General features: G+C 38.2%; 1 protein-coding gene across 1 annotated transcript; it reads left to right on the top strand.

Moving 5' to 3' along the window:
• The first annotated feature begins 2,548 nt into the window (after positions 1-2,548).
• On the top strand, positions 2,549-15,212 carry LOC132762351 (nicotinamide riboside kinase 2-like). Its single transcript, XM_060755238.2, has 8 exons — positions 2,549-2,761; positions 6,739-6,829; positions 9,540-9,585; positions 9,803-9,986; positions 11,669-11,740; positions 12,101-12,207; positions 13,929-14,020; positions 15,045-15,212. Exons 1-8 carry the CDS (start codon positions 2,736-2,738, stop codon positions 15,048-15,050), a joined length of 624 nt encoding a protein of 207 aa, XP_060611221.2. The 5' UTR covers positions 2,549-2,735; the 3' UTR covers positions 15,051-15,212.

Raw genomic sequence — 15,212 nt, 5'->3', positions numbered from 1 at the left:
GACCCAACATACCCAACTTGGAATAGAGGAGGGGTTTGGAATCTGGGAGTTATAGTTCACCCATATTCAGACCCAAGATGCCCAACTTGGAATAGAGGAGGGGTTTGGAATCTGGGAGTTATAGTTCACACGTATTCAGACCCCACACACCCAACATGGAATAGAAGAGGGGTTTGGGGGTAATTGATCTTGGCATCAGGGAGTTATAGTTCACCCGTATTCAGACCCAACATGCCCAACATGGAATAGAGGAGGAGTTTGGGGGTGATTGACCTTGGAATCTGGGAGTTATAGTTCACCCATATTCAGACTCCATACGCCCAACATGGAATAGAAGAGGGGTTTGGGGGTGACGGACCCTGGCATCTGGGAGTTATAGTACACCCATATTCATACCCAACATGCCCAACTTGGAATAGAGGAGGGATTTGGGGGATTGACCTTGACATCTGGGAGTTATAGTTCACCCATATTCAGACCCAAGATGCCCAATTTGGAATAGAGGAGGGATTTGGGGGTGATTGACCTTGGCATCTGGGAGTTATAGTTCACCCATATTCATACCCAACATGCCCAACTTGGAATAGAGGAGGGGTTTGGGAGTGACTGACCCTGGCATGTGGGAGTCATAGTTCACCCATATTCAGACCCAAGATGCCCAACTTGGAATAGAGGAGGGGTTTGGGGGTGATTGACCTTGGCATCTGGGAGTTATAGTTCACCCTTATTCAGAGCATGATGAAAAGGAAGGAGGGCTGAGGCTGATAGGAATTGTGGGAGTTGTAGTCCAAAACACCTAGAAGGCCCAAGTTTGCCCACGCCTGGCGTAGACACGCCCACTATTTATTTGTCGTGTCAGAGCAGCCAGTCCATTATATTACATTTCTAACAGAACAAAGCAAACAAACAGAAAAATACACAACTTGTGAGTTTGGTAGTTGGTTAAATGTCCTTTGACCAGTATCTGGCCACTTGGAGTGCCTCTGGTGTTTCCGCAAGAAGGTCCTCCATTGTGCATGTGGCAGGGCTCAGGTTGCATTGCAGCAGGTGGTCAGTGGTTTGTTTTTCTCCACACTCACATGTTCAGGATTCCACTTTGCGGCCCCATTTCTGAAGGTTGGCTCTGTATCTTGTGGTGCAGTCCGTTCAGCGCCTTCCAAGTCGGCCAGTCCTCTGTGTGCCCAGGGGGGAGTCTCTCATTTGGTATCAGCCATTGGTTGAGGTTCTGGGTTTGAGCCTGCCACTTTTGGACTCTCGCTTGCTGAGGTGTTCCAGCGAGTGTCTCTGTAGATCTTAGAAAACTATGTCTAGATTTAAGTCATTGGCGTGCTGGCTGATACCCAAACAGGGGATGAGCTGGAGATGTCTCTGCCTTGGTCCTTTCACTATTGGCTGCCACTTCCTGGCGGATGTCAGGTGGTGCGATACTGGCTAAGCAGTGTAATTTCTCCAGTGGCGTAGGGCGCAGGCACCCTGTGATAATGCAGCATGTCTCATTAAGAGCCACATCCACTGTTTTAGTGTGGCAAGATGTGTTCCACACTGGGCATGCAGACTCAGCAGCAGAGTAGCATAGCGCAAGGGCAGATGTCTTCACTGTGTCTGGTTGTGATCCCCAGGTTGTGCCAGTCAGCTTTCGTATGATATTGTTTCTAGCACCCACTTTTTGCTTAATGTTCAGGTGATGCTTCTTGTAGGTCAGAGCACAGTCCAGAGTGACTCCCAGGTATTTGGGTGCCCTGCAATTCTCCAGTGGGATTCCTTCCCAGGTCATCTTCAGAGCTCAGGATGCTTCTCTGTTCTTGAGATGAAAAGCACATGTCTGTGTTTTAGATGCTCTTCTCCACACTCGCATGTTGAGGATTCCACTTTGTAGCCCCATTTCTTGAGGTTGGCTCTGCATCTCGTGGTGCCAGAGCACAGTCCGTTCAGCGCCTTCCAAGTCGCTCAGTCCTCTGTGTGCCCAGGGGGGAGTCTCTCATTTGGTATCAGCCATTGGTTGAGGTTCTGGGTTTGAGCCTGCCACTTTTGGACTCTCGCTTGCTGAGGTGTTCCAGTGAGTGTCTCTGTAGATCTTAGGAAACTATGTCTAGATTTAAATCATTGGCGTGCTGGCTGATACCCAAACAGGGGATGAGCTGGAGATGTCTCTGCCTTGGTCCTTTTGCTATTGGCTGCTACCCACTGCCACTTTTGGACTCTCGCTTGCTGAGGTGTTCCAGCGAGTGTCTCTGTAGATTTTAGGAAACTATGTCTAGATTTAAGTCGTTGGCGTGCTGGCTGATACCCAAACAGGGGATGAGCCACAGAAGCGACACGCCCACTGAGAAACAGGCGACTTCTCTTCAGGGCTCTCTGAGGAGAAGAATCGACGCGGGCCGAGCTGGGGAAGGATTCCACCAATCATAAGCGGCGTCCTACACCATCCTTGTTGCCGATTGGATGGGGGGAAACGGTTTTAGATTTGGCTGCCTATGGAGGGCGCTGATTGGCGGGCAGGCGTCCGCGCGGGAGCCAATGGGCGCGCGCGGTTCCCTCCAGCCGGCGCGAGCGGCTCCTTCTTTCGTCTCGAGCTTCTGAGCGGAGCGGACGCTGCTGCTGCTGTTCCTCAGAGACGATGGCCGCCCTCGTGAGCTGACCCGCGCCTCCCGCCATCTCCCCTTCCTCACCCTTTTGGACCCCCTCAGCCCTCCGAAGAACAGCCTGAGAGGGAAGGAGACGCCGCCACCGCCGCCATGAAGGTCATCATCGGCATCGGAGGGTGAGTTGGGCCCGCGCCCACGTGGCCGGCCTTTTCCTGGCGCCCCTGAAGGACAGCAGGCCTCGACCAGGGACTCCTCATCTATTTACATGTATATCCTGCCCTTCTCGCCTCAAAAGGGGACTCAGAGAGGCTTACAAGTTATATGTACATATACAATATATTACATTATTAGCATAGCACAATCTTAGTATTGTATATTGCTATATTGTATTATAGTACTACGAGGCAATATTATTAGTAATATTACAAGTAATATATATAATGTACAATTATATTATTAGTATTATATTGTATTACATTATAATATCAATATTACATTTGTATACAATATATTATATTAGCATAGCACAACATTAGTATTGTGTATATTACTATATTGTATTATAGTACTACGAGGCAATATTATTACTAATATTGCATTTAATATATAATATACAAATATATTATTAGTATTCTATTGTATTACATTATAATATCAATATAACGTGTATACAATATATTACATTATTAGTATAGCACAATTTTTGTATTATATATTAATATATTGTAATAGTACTACAATGCAGTATACAATGTATTACATTACTAGTATAGCACAATATTAGTATTATATATTACTATATTGTAGTATAGTACTACAATGCAGTATACAATATATTATATTATTAGTACAGCACTATGTTAGTATAATATATTACTATGTTGTACTACAATGTAATATACAATATATTATAATATCATAGCACAATATTTTTATTATATATTACTATGTTGTGTTATAGTACTATAATGCAATATACTGTATATTATATTCTTAGTATACAACAGTTAGTATAATATATTACTATATTGCATTATAGTACTACAATGCAATATACAATATATTATATTCTTAGTATAGCACAATATTAGTATTATATATTACTATATTGTATAATATATTACTATATTATAATAATAATATTATAATATATTATTATAGCACAATATTAGTATTATATATTGATATATTGTAGTATAGTACTACAATGCAGTATACAATATTTTATATTATTAGTATAGTACAATGTTGATATAATATATTACTATGTTGTAGTATAGTACTACAATGCAGTATACAATATTTTATATCATTAGTATAGCACAATATTAGTATTATATATTAATATAGTACTACCATGCAGTATACAATATATTAGTATAGCACTATGTTAGTATTATATATTACTATGTTGTATTATAGTACCACAATGCAATATACAATATATTATTAGCATAGCACAATATTAGTATTGTATATTACTATATTGTATTATTAGTAATATTGAATGTAATATATAATATACAATTATATTATTAGTATTCTATTGTATTACATTATAATATTATAAATATTACATTTGTATACAATATATTACATTACTAGTATAGCACAATATTAGTATTATATATTACTATGTTGTGTTATAGTACTACAATGCAATATATTCTACTATTAGTATAGCACAATAATAGTATTATATATAGTACTATAATGCAGTATACAACATATTATAAAATTAGTATAGAACAATATTAGTATAATATATTATTGTTGTATTAAAGTACTACAATGCAATATACAATATATTATATTATTAGTATAGTACAATATTAGTATTATATATTACTATGTCGTATTATAGTACCACAATGCAATATACAATATATTATTAGTATAGCACAATATTAGTACAATATATTACTATATTGTAATATAGTACTACAATTCAATATGCAGTATATTATATTATTAATATAGCACAATATTAGTATTATATGTTACTATGTTGTATTATAGTACTACTATGCAATATACAATGTATTTTGTTATTAGTATAGCACAATATTAGTATTATATATTACTATATTGTAGTACTACAATGTAATATACAATATATTATAATATTATTATAGCACAATATTAGTATAATATATTACTATGTTGTATTATAGTACCACAATGCAATATACAATACATTATTAGTATAGAATATATTATTTTATTAATATTACATTTAGTATAAAATATATAATTATTATATATCACACATACACACATACTGGTATATATATGCATATACTCTGTGAATATAAATATAAACTGTTATTCAATACTAATCCACTGGTACTGACTTCACACACAGGAATACACACACACACATATATATACATTTCTGTGAAGTCTGTACCAGTACATTACTATTACAGTTACAAACATTACAGTTTGTATTCACAGCATATATATATGTATATTATTTGTGTGTGTATGTGTATCTATATTGTACCATATATGTTCACACATAACACACTCACATATATACATATCTGTGTATGTGTGTGAAATTAATACCATTGGATTTCTGTTGAATAATTTATTGGATGCATTTTATTTATTATGATGATATATTTTAACTCTGTTGTGCCCAGCCTTCAGCCTTAAGAAGAGGCAGGTAATAAATACAAATATGTTATTATTATTATTATTATTATTATTATGGCAAGCTTAAGGTGGGCCTTAGTATGCAGTTTTAATAATAATAATAATAATAATAATAATAATAATAATTTGAATACAGCACAGTTAAAATGCACAGTTAACACTTAAGAGCATTAAAATATATGAGTTTTTGGCAAGATTAGTTCTAAGGAGAATTCGCCTTCCTCTGAGGATGTGAGTTTGTGACTTATCCAATAGTTTCCATGACAGAGGAGGGGATTTGAACTTTAGTCTGGAAATTAATTGTCCAGCACTCTGATCACTACATCATTCTGGCTCCTTTGTGTAGTTTAGTATCTATTGTGTTTAAAACTTACATTTTGTTGTGTCTTCATTTCTGACTTAAAGTGACCCGAAGGAGAACTTATCACAGGGTTTCCTTGGCCAGCTTTGTTCAGGGGGTTGGCCTTGACCTTCCTCTGGGGCTGAGAAGGTGTTATCTGTGCAAAGCCAAATAATACCTTCCTTGGCTTAGTAGAGTTGCAAAGCCAGGTCTCTGAAGCCATAGTCCAATAGTCAAACCTCTCCTTCCCTCTGGCCCTTACTTTTATATTGACCATACATATATACGGGTTGAGTACCCCTTATTAGAAATTCTGGGTTCTGAAATGTTCTGTATTTTGGAATATATCTTGTTTGTAACTTGGGGACTGCCTGTGATAGTATTCAAGTCTAAACATAAAATGCAATAATAATAAAAATGAGATTGAAGGCTAAGCATTAAATTTATGTATTATGATATTACATTATAATATTATCAATATTACATGTGAAGCCTGAAGATTGTTTTATACACAGTACTGTGTTTTTAATAACGTCGTATATCAAAAAAGGTTTGTGTACATAAAGGTTTGGACTTATAGAAAGCAAGTATATTCCTATCTCTATCACACACACATATTATAAATGCAGGCTGAGTATTTCTTATCTGAAATATATATGGCATGTATGTCTGTATAGATAGGTACACAAACGAATACATATATTTACACACCTACATGATTCGGCGATGTACAGAAAATGATAAGGAAAGGCAGCCATTTTGTGCCTGAAGGGAAGCAAGTGGGAGTATTTAGAATATATTATTATTATTAAACTTTATTTGTACCCCACTAGCATCTCCCGAAGGACTCAATGCGGCTTACAAAGGCCAAGGCCTCAACACAACAACAGACAATAACAATACGATAAAGCAAATTAAAAAAACATAAGCAATAACAAAACATTACACTATTACGCAAATATATTGCATAGCTACTAAATTCAGATACAGAAACAGGAAGTAGGATTGTCTGCAGAATTTCCTGTTGTTTCTTGCCTGCTTCATGACATCTGTCCAGCAAACGTTTTTATGCAAAGCGTATCTTCTGCAATTGGCATATGCTAGCTTTGGATTCTGCATATTCAAGTGTTTCTTCCCCATCTCCTGTTTCAGGATCACCAACGGCGGGAAGACCACCGTGACTAACAAACTCATGCAGGCACTGCCCAACTGCAGTGTTGTGCATCAAGACAACTTCTTTAAGGTGAGGCCAGCAGCTGAGTTCATATACTCTTTCTTTCCCCAATCCCCATCTTTTTATTAGATATTATTATGATTATTATTATTATGCAAATAGCTACTGCATGGAGCATTTACGCATAGGTACTTGGATCTGAATTACAGGGCACACATACGTTTTAGGAAAAATTCATCTCTTAGTTTGTGCTGAAACCTGAATTTGTTTTAACTGTACTGTGTATTATTACAGAATGAATTCCTAGTATCTTTAGCAACCTGCAAGGGCCTATTCATTTACTTTATAAGGCCCCATTGTGAATTGATTTGTATTTCTGAAAGTGGATGATGTTTTATGATACTTTCAGTACAGTCAAAGTGTTGTTTACTATGTTTACACAATTCGTTTCTATCTTTATTGTGTCTAAGCAAGAAGAAATGGCTGAGATTTCATCTCAGAATGTGGCTTAAATGGGACTACAACGTGATACTTGTGTTTGGGGGGGGGGCTTGATTTTCCATATCCCATGTTATAGACACATATTCAAGTATGCTTATGTCTATAGAAGATTATATAAATATTGCTCGGCCAGAAGTTTGCTTTGGTAGAGAATTGTAACTTTAAATAACCCAGCAGAGAATGAGATTCTAAACCAGGGGTCCTCAAACTATGGCTCAGGGGCCAGATAGGGCCCTCCAAGCTCATTTACCCGGCCCTTGCTCAGGGTCAACCTAAGTCTGAAACGACTTGAAAACACACAACAATAACAACAATCCTATCTCATCAGCCAAAAGCAGGCCCACACTTCCCATTTAAATACTAATAGGTTTATAATGATTAAAATTGTTCTTCATTTTATTGTATTGTTTTAAAGTGTTTTTTGCACTCCAAATAAGATATGTGCAGTGTGGATAGGAATTAATTCATGGCTTTTTCAAATTATAATCTGACCCTCCAAAAGTTGGGGGACTGTGACCTGGCCCTCTGTTTAAAAGGTTTGTGGACCCCTGTTCTAAACTATGTGGCAGTGTCATGTAGTTTCATTACAGTGATCTGCTGGCATAGAAAAAATGAGGCAGGGCACCCAGTTTTAACAACAGAAGGGATTTCAGTTCAGGGTGCTGCTAGCCTCTGTTTTCTATAGTCCTCCTTCTTAAAAGCTTTTTGTAAAAACGTTTTACTTTTAGAACTCAGTTATAGATAAAGCATGTTTGTGGATATAATAACAACAACAACAACTCTGGCACAAGCCAGTAAGGTGGTCCCAGTGGTGATTGTCACACTGGGTAGAGTGCCTAAAGACTTTGGCATGCACTGAAAACAATTAGTGCTGACAAAATTACCATCTGTCAGCTACAAAAAGCCACCCTAGTTGGATCTGCACGCATTTTTTTCAAGTCAGTAGTGACTTGAGATACTGCAAGTTGCTTCTGGTTTGAGAGAATTGGTCGTCTGCAAGGATGTTGCCCAGGGGATGCCCAGATGTCTTATGTTTTACTATCTTTGTGGGAGGCTTCTCTCATGTCCTCGCATGGAGAGCTGGAGTTGACAAAGGGATATCAACCTGCTTTCCCTGGATTCAAACAGATGACTTATCAGTCAGCAGTCTTGCTGGCACAAGGGTTTAACCCATTGCGCCACCGCAATAATTTGCCGGTATATCACACACTTGGGAAGAGTCTGATGTGCGAATGAATAGAAAAGTCAGTATGGTGATCTTGTTTGCTGTGTACTAATCTTGTGTATCTAATAATAATAATTTAAAGATTGAATTGCAAAGACTCTGGCACAAGCCAGTAAAGGTGGTCCCAGTGGTGGTTGACACACTGGGTGCAGTACCTAAAGACCTTGGCCTGCACTTAAACACAATCGGTGCTGGCAAGCTGCAGAAGGCCACCTTACTGGGAACTGCACGCATTATTCGCCGATACATCACACAGTCTTAGACACTTGGGAAGTGTCCGACGTGTGTCCAATACAACCAGCAGAATGATCTTGTGGACTCATTTTGTTGCATTTCTAATAATAATATACCTGGATTCAGAAGCAGCCTGCTCAGGATTTAGGAAGCCATTTTAAATACACCTGTGTCATTATTTAGTTGGCCTTTGATTTGTTTCCTTAACCAAAAGAGACACCTAGTTTGCATCCCAGCTGGTTTGCAAATTAAGTCTCTTCCTCCCTGGCCATATTAGCACATGACCTCCACAGCAAAAGACTATGTGCCTCCTTTGAATTGATTCTGAATCAATCCACTGTGCATGAAAAATGTCCCCTTCTCTATCAACAACAACAATAATAATACCTGCTTCTCCTTATACCTTGAGGCAGGGCACAACATAGTTAAAACACATCCATAACAGCACAATCCTAAATGGAGTGTTACTTTATTCAGTCCTGCCTGGTGCTTGAATTTTGTCTTCATTAAGATGTATGACTAATGCTAGGGCACAGTTGTTGTTCTGCACTCAGTGGATAAGATCCCAGGGTGCTGCTGGTCAGATGACTTTTCTGTTTTGAGAATAAGTTAGGTATGCCTGCTAGTAGTGAGATAAAAGCAGAAGTGCCTTCCAGTTCTGCACTACCCAAGTTTATGAAGAGGTCCAGCTTTAATCTCTCTTGAAAGCTATTGAGGTACAGGCATGTCTTGTTTCAACAGGCATTTTATCTCTGGCTCTTCTAAAATAAGCATTGATATTTGTGAGCAGCTCTGCCGACAGTTTTTGTTCTGTTTCAGCCCCAGGATGAGATAGAGGTGGAAGATGGATTTAAACAGTACGATGGTAAGTTCTGTTTATACCTGTGTGGGAACTAGATGTCGTTGTTATAAAATGTTACAGCTCTAGCTCTGGAATTGGTCTTATTAAATAGAGTGTGAATTGAGAATACATTACGGAATGGAATCTGAGTCGGTAGTTGCTTGAGATTAGGTGTTTCATGCATTTGATGTGCAACATATCTTCCTTTGGACCTCAAAACCCGGCTTCTCTTTCGTCTCAGTGATCAGCGCTTTGGATATGGATGCCATGATGAGTACCATCAATGCTTGGAAGAAAAACCCAGTCAAATTTGAACGCTCGCATGGCATTAACACGCTCGATACCAGAACTATAGAGGACTCGGGAGAGAACGACGACAGCATCCATATCCTTATTGTGGAAGGATTCTTACTTTATACTTACAGGTAACTAAAAGTAGGATATATATAGGAGGACTACTAATCTGAAGATGTACTGTTTTGTTGCATGACCCAACTTGTTAATTTTCAGGGTTGCACATTGAGATTTCCAGTGGGTTTTTATGATAAACCAAAGGCTCTTGAGTAAAGCTCAGTGGTAGCAGGATGGGAAAATCTGTCTGGATCTGTCTCTAGCTTAAAACTAAGACAAAGCAGACTGGAATGAATGGGCAGCTTCCTTTGTTACAGCAGGGAAAGTCATAACTGTCAGAAATACTAAAAATTATTAGTTTTTTTAATTACAAAAATGTGAGTCAAGCACTGAAAGAGTTAAATGAATGCAATGACTCAACAAAAGCTGCAGTTCAATATAAGCAAGTTTCCTGTAGCTTAGTAACCATTAGTCTGAGGTAAGCCTCAGTGGGAAAAGGGTCTCAGTCTGTGAGAAGGCCTCACAGTCTGTGAGCGAAGCCTCTGTGTGAGGTAGGCATCACAGTGTGAGATAAGCCTTAGTCCAGGGGTCCTCAAACTAAGGCCCGGGGGCCAAATGCGGCCCTCCAAGGTCATTTATCCAGCCCTCGCTCAGAGTCAACCTAAGTCTGAAACTACTTGAAAGCACATAACAACAATCCTATCTCAGCCAAAAGCAGGCCCACATTTCCCATTGAAATACTAATAAGTTTATATTTGTTAATATAACATTGTTCCTCATTTTAATTATTGTATCATTTTAAAGTGTTTTTTACACTAGAAATAAGATATGTGCAGCGTGCATAGGAATTCATGGGGGTTTTTTTCTTCAAATTATAATCCGGTCCTCCAACAATTTGAGGGACTGTGACCTGGCCCTCTGTTTAAAAAGTTTGTGGAGCTCTGCCTTAGTCTATGAGAAGGCCTGGTGTGAGAAGTTTCATTGAAAGAAGCCCTAGGTTAAAGGCCTTGTGTGTTCAGCTGTGTGTAAAGTTACTATGTGAAGCTGTGTATTTCCATAATTTTGTGAGAGCGAAGCTGTTTATCTTCATAAGAAAGAAGTCCAGCGTGGAAGTAAAGAAGGAAGTGTAAAGAACTTTATTTGTGTTATAGAAACCTTGTTTTTGTAAACAGTGCAACCATATTATTTTACTACAAAGAAAAGCATCATATGGAAGAGATAACCTTGATCTCTGTGTTTTTGTTTTTATCTCTTTGGGCTACTGGTATGCTAGGTCACACTGCTGCAGATAAGTTACTCTGCAGTACATTTATGACGAGGGTTAATAAACCCACTCGCCCAACAATAACATTCGCCAAAGATTCTGATTTAGCACTGGTGCTATATCACCTACTAATATTCAGGACATAGAACATCCTAAGTGCCCTAAAGCATGCCTTTAAGCTAACTGAATGGGCAACAAAGGGAAGAACTTCCTGAGTGTCAACGCTGTTCAGCAGTGGAACTCTCTGCCCTGGAATGTGGTGGAGGCTCCCTTCTTTGGAGGCTTTGAAACAGAGGCTGGATGGCCATTTGTCAGGGGTGCTTTGAATGCAATTTTCCTACTTTCTGGCAGGAGGTTGGATTGGATGACCCTTGAGGTATCTTCCAACTGTATGATTCTATTATTCCTAAAGGACCAAATATTTCATGAACAATTATTGCATTTGTGTAATGTTTGGTAGAAATTAAGATGTCCTTTTCCCTTTTTTTCCAGGCCTTTGATCGATGTCTTTGACGTCCGGTACTTTCTTTCAATTCCCTATGACGAATGCAAGAGGAGGAGAAGGTAACCCTGTTTACACAAAAATAAATGGGAAATATTTTTGTCAAGGTGCTCTATTTGGGGCTTAGAAGGGTTATGGGGGGGGGGGGCAAAACTCCCCAAACCCAGCCAAACTAGGGTGATCAATAGTACAGAGATACTGGTTGGAAATTGACAGGTAGCTTCTGGGACTACAGTTTTCAAGCTCTCGTTCCAACATGTAAAATGTCACTGAATACATAGGTGGGTTTAGAATCATGGACTTGTAGATGTGAAAAGGACCACAAGGCTGTGGATTCCAGAACTTTAACAGGGTTAAAGCAGTCTCCAAATTTCTGAATTGCAAACTTGAGTTGATTTTTTCCCCCTCAACCTTCTGTCCAGTTCAAGGAATTACACCGTTCCAGATCCCCCTGGCTTGTTCGATGGTCATGTCTGGCCCATGTACGTCAAGCACAAGAAAGTAATGGAAGATCTTAACGTTGATGCAGGTGAGCTGAATTGGGTCTCCTCATAAATGCAACACTTCATTCAGTCAAGCTGGTAATGGATTGTGTTTCCTTTATATATACTGGACCTTCAGTGACAAAAGTCCTCAGGAATGTTTAAAGCGGTGGTTCTCAACCTGAGGATTCCAGCTCGCGAGACTGGGGCACAGCAATGCATGGCAGGGGACAACTAGTTATGAATAAAAGGATTTGTGGCCACCCATTTCTCCTAGAACCATTGAGTTGGACCACCTATGATCTAAATCATTGGTTCACAATTTTTTTTTTTATATCAGGGACCACTCTCCAACAAATGCATTACGAATCTGTTTTTGGTCAACTTTAGATTCGGTTTGGTTATTTGGGGTGCTGATTCAGAAAATTGGATTGCATAGACCACATCAGCTCTAGTTTCTGATACAGAACACATGCCATCCAGTAGTCACCTTCTGCTTGCCCACAGAAAACTATAGAGCTGATGTGATAGTAGTTATCTTTCGTGGGTAGTCAGCCTCTCTCCCCTCCCAACATCCCTGTTGACTTGACACTATAAGATTGTTTTGCAAAACCAGTTACTGTTGTTGTTGTGTGGTTTCAAGAAAACGGTGTAGTAATGGTGAGGCCGTGGACCATACTTTTGTTCTTGTAGAGCACTGGTGGTCCATGGACTACAGGTTGGGAACCAGTGGCCTAAACACCTGAACTTACTTAATTTTTCATGGTGTCTAGGTTTCCCCATATCCAGATTTAGGCAAATTTTCAGACTTGGAGCAGGAATGTGCTTCAGTGTCTTGATTGTCTTTGATTTACTTAGCACCAAGGTGGGAAATATGGGACCTAAAGCTGGATGCACCCTGCCTGTTTTTCCACCTTACAGATGCCTCCCAGTCTATCCCAAAGTGTTCAGCCCAAATTAGGTGTGAGAGGAGCTCTCTGATGTCTTCTCCAATAATGGGAAAAATCATATTTTGAATGAGGATGTGTTCTACAGCGAGCAGAAGGGTGGCAAAATTGGCTGAGAAGTTCAGTCTAACTTACTGCAGATAGAAACCCTATGGTGGCTAGTACTCATTGTATTGGCTTGTTAACAAAACTACAAGTCACTGGCAAATTCTGGATGGAGCAATTAATTGCAATTCAATGTTATCCAGAAGTGAAGGGTCAATCTCCCCTTGCACATGAAAAGAAGAGGGGCTTTTGTGTGCTTGTGTATACATTTGCTCTGTAGTATGTTTAGTATGTTTGTCACTGTTATGAATGGAACTCCAGGTGGCGCAATGGGTTAAAACCTTGTGTCAGCAGGACTGCTGACCAACAGGTCAGTGCTTTGAACCTGGGAAGAGCGGGTTGAGCTCCCTTTGTCAGCTCTAGCTCCCCATAAGGGGACATGAGAGAAGCCTCCCACAAGGATGGTAAAACGTCAAACATCCAGGCGTTCCCTGGGCAACGTCCTTGCAGACGGCCAATTCTCTCATACCAGAAGTGACTTGCAGTTTCTCAAGTTGCTTCTGACACAAAAAAACTTGTTATGAATATGAAATTACTTCTCTTTCAGGCATGACAGCTTTATATAAGAGTGACATTTTTCTTAAGCTTGCACTGGCCTGATTTTGCAATACTTTGGTTATGCAAATCTGTGTGCCTGTCAAGCATAAAAATAGAAGTACTTAAAAATAACTGGATTATCTCAATTTACAGAATTGCGTACATCTTTTATATTTCAGTTCATTTGGATGGGACAAAATCCAGGGAGGAGCTCTTCAATGAAATCTATGGGCATATCCAGAACAACATAGAAGAACGGATGAAGATGCTGGTAAGAATGGCATGTCGTTTTGAGGATGGAAAATAGGCCATGATCCTACAGGTTTTTGGACTGAGAAATACCTATATACTCGAGTATAAGCTGACCCAAATATAAGCCGAGGCACCTTTTTTTGCCACAACCAACTGGGAAACCATATTGACTCAAGCATAAGCCATGGGTGGGAAATGCAGCAGCTACTGGTAAAATTCAAAATAGAAATAAATACCAATAAAACTACATTAATTGAGAGTTCAGTCATTAAATGTTTTTGAATATTTACATAAAACTGTAATTTAAGATAAAGACTGTCCAACTCTGATTAAATCAGTATTCTAATCTTCTTCAATGTAAATGTGCTTATTCTTCCAATAATAATGAGAGTAAAATAATAAATATTATAATAACCAGAATAATATTAGAGTAAAATAATGGAAATGTAATAATAGAGTAAAACAGTGTAATAAATATAATAATAATAGAATTATATTATTAATTATTAATTAATAATATAATAATAATAAAAAATAATAACAGTAAAATAATCAATGTAATAATACATTAAAATAAATGCAATAACACTAATAGAGAAAAATAAATAATAGTAGTAGTAGAGTAAAATAATCAATGTCATAATAATACATTAAAATAAATGTAATAACACTAATAGAGAAAAATAAATAATAAGTAGTAGAATAAAATAATAAATGTAATAAAATAATAATAACAGAGTAAAATAATAAATAATCTTGACTCGTATAATCCAAGGGGGACTTTTTCAGCCTAAAAAAAGTGCTGAAAAACTCAGCTTATACTTGAGTAATTTACAGTAAGTACTTATGCAATAAAGTGTACATATAGTTTCTAAAGCCTAATACATTGAAACATGAATTCATTCAAAGGGGCTGATGGGGATATTACTGAAGAGGTTAGTACTGGAAAATTGCAGATTTTAAAAAACTTGGTGTAATTCCAATTATCCATCCTAATAAATATATATAAAGTAGTCACTTATATATATTTTTTCTTTCTACAGAATTAAAGAAGAGGCTGGTGGATTCTTGTGAAGATATTTGTTCCGTAACTTATTATTTTTTTACACATGCCTGGATTGGCAGTAAAGTTCCAACTTCTGTGAAGATTCTTTTTTTCTTGACGTCGGTCTTGAAAAATGTAATCTTGATTAAAAATCGTTTTTAACATC

Source organism: Anolis sagrei, chromosome 9 (genome assembly GCF_037176765.1).
Source record: "Anolis sagrei isolate rAnoSag1 chromosome 9, rAnoSag1.mat, whole genome shotgun sequence".
Taxonomy (NCBI): Eukaryota; Metazoa; Chordata; class Lepidosauria; order Squamata; family Dactyloidae; genus Anolis; species Anolis sagrei.
The sequence above is the reverse complement of the archived record's forward strand: the minus strand, read 5'-3'. Positions and strand labels throughout refer to the sequence as shown.

Bases quoted from the DNA above. Each gene is read 5' to 3' on its own strand.
- LOC132762351 (XM_060755238.2), top strand. From the start codon at position 2,736: ATGAAGGTCATCATCGGCATCGGAGG. The intron at 6,830-9,539 runs GTGAGGCCAGCA...GTTCTGTTTCAG, and splicing joins ATCAAGACAACTTCTTTAAG to CCCCAGGATGAGATAGAGGT. The intron at 12,208-13,928 runs GTGAGCTGAATT...TTTATATTTCAG, and splicing joins AGATCTTAACGTTGATGCAG to TTCATTTGGATGGGACAAAA.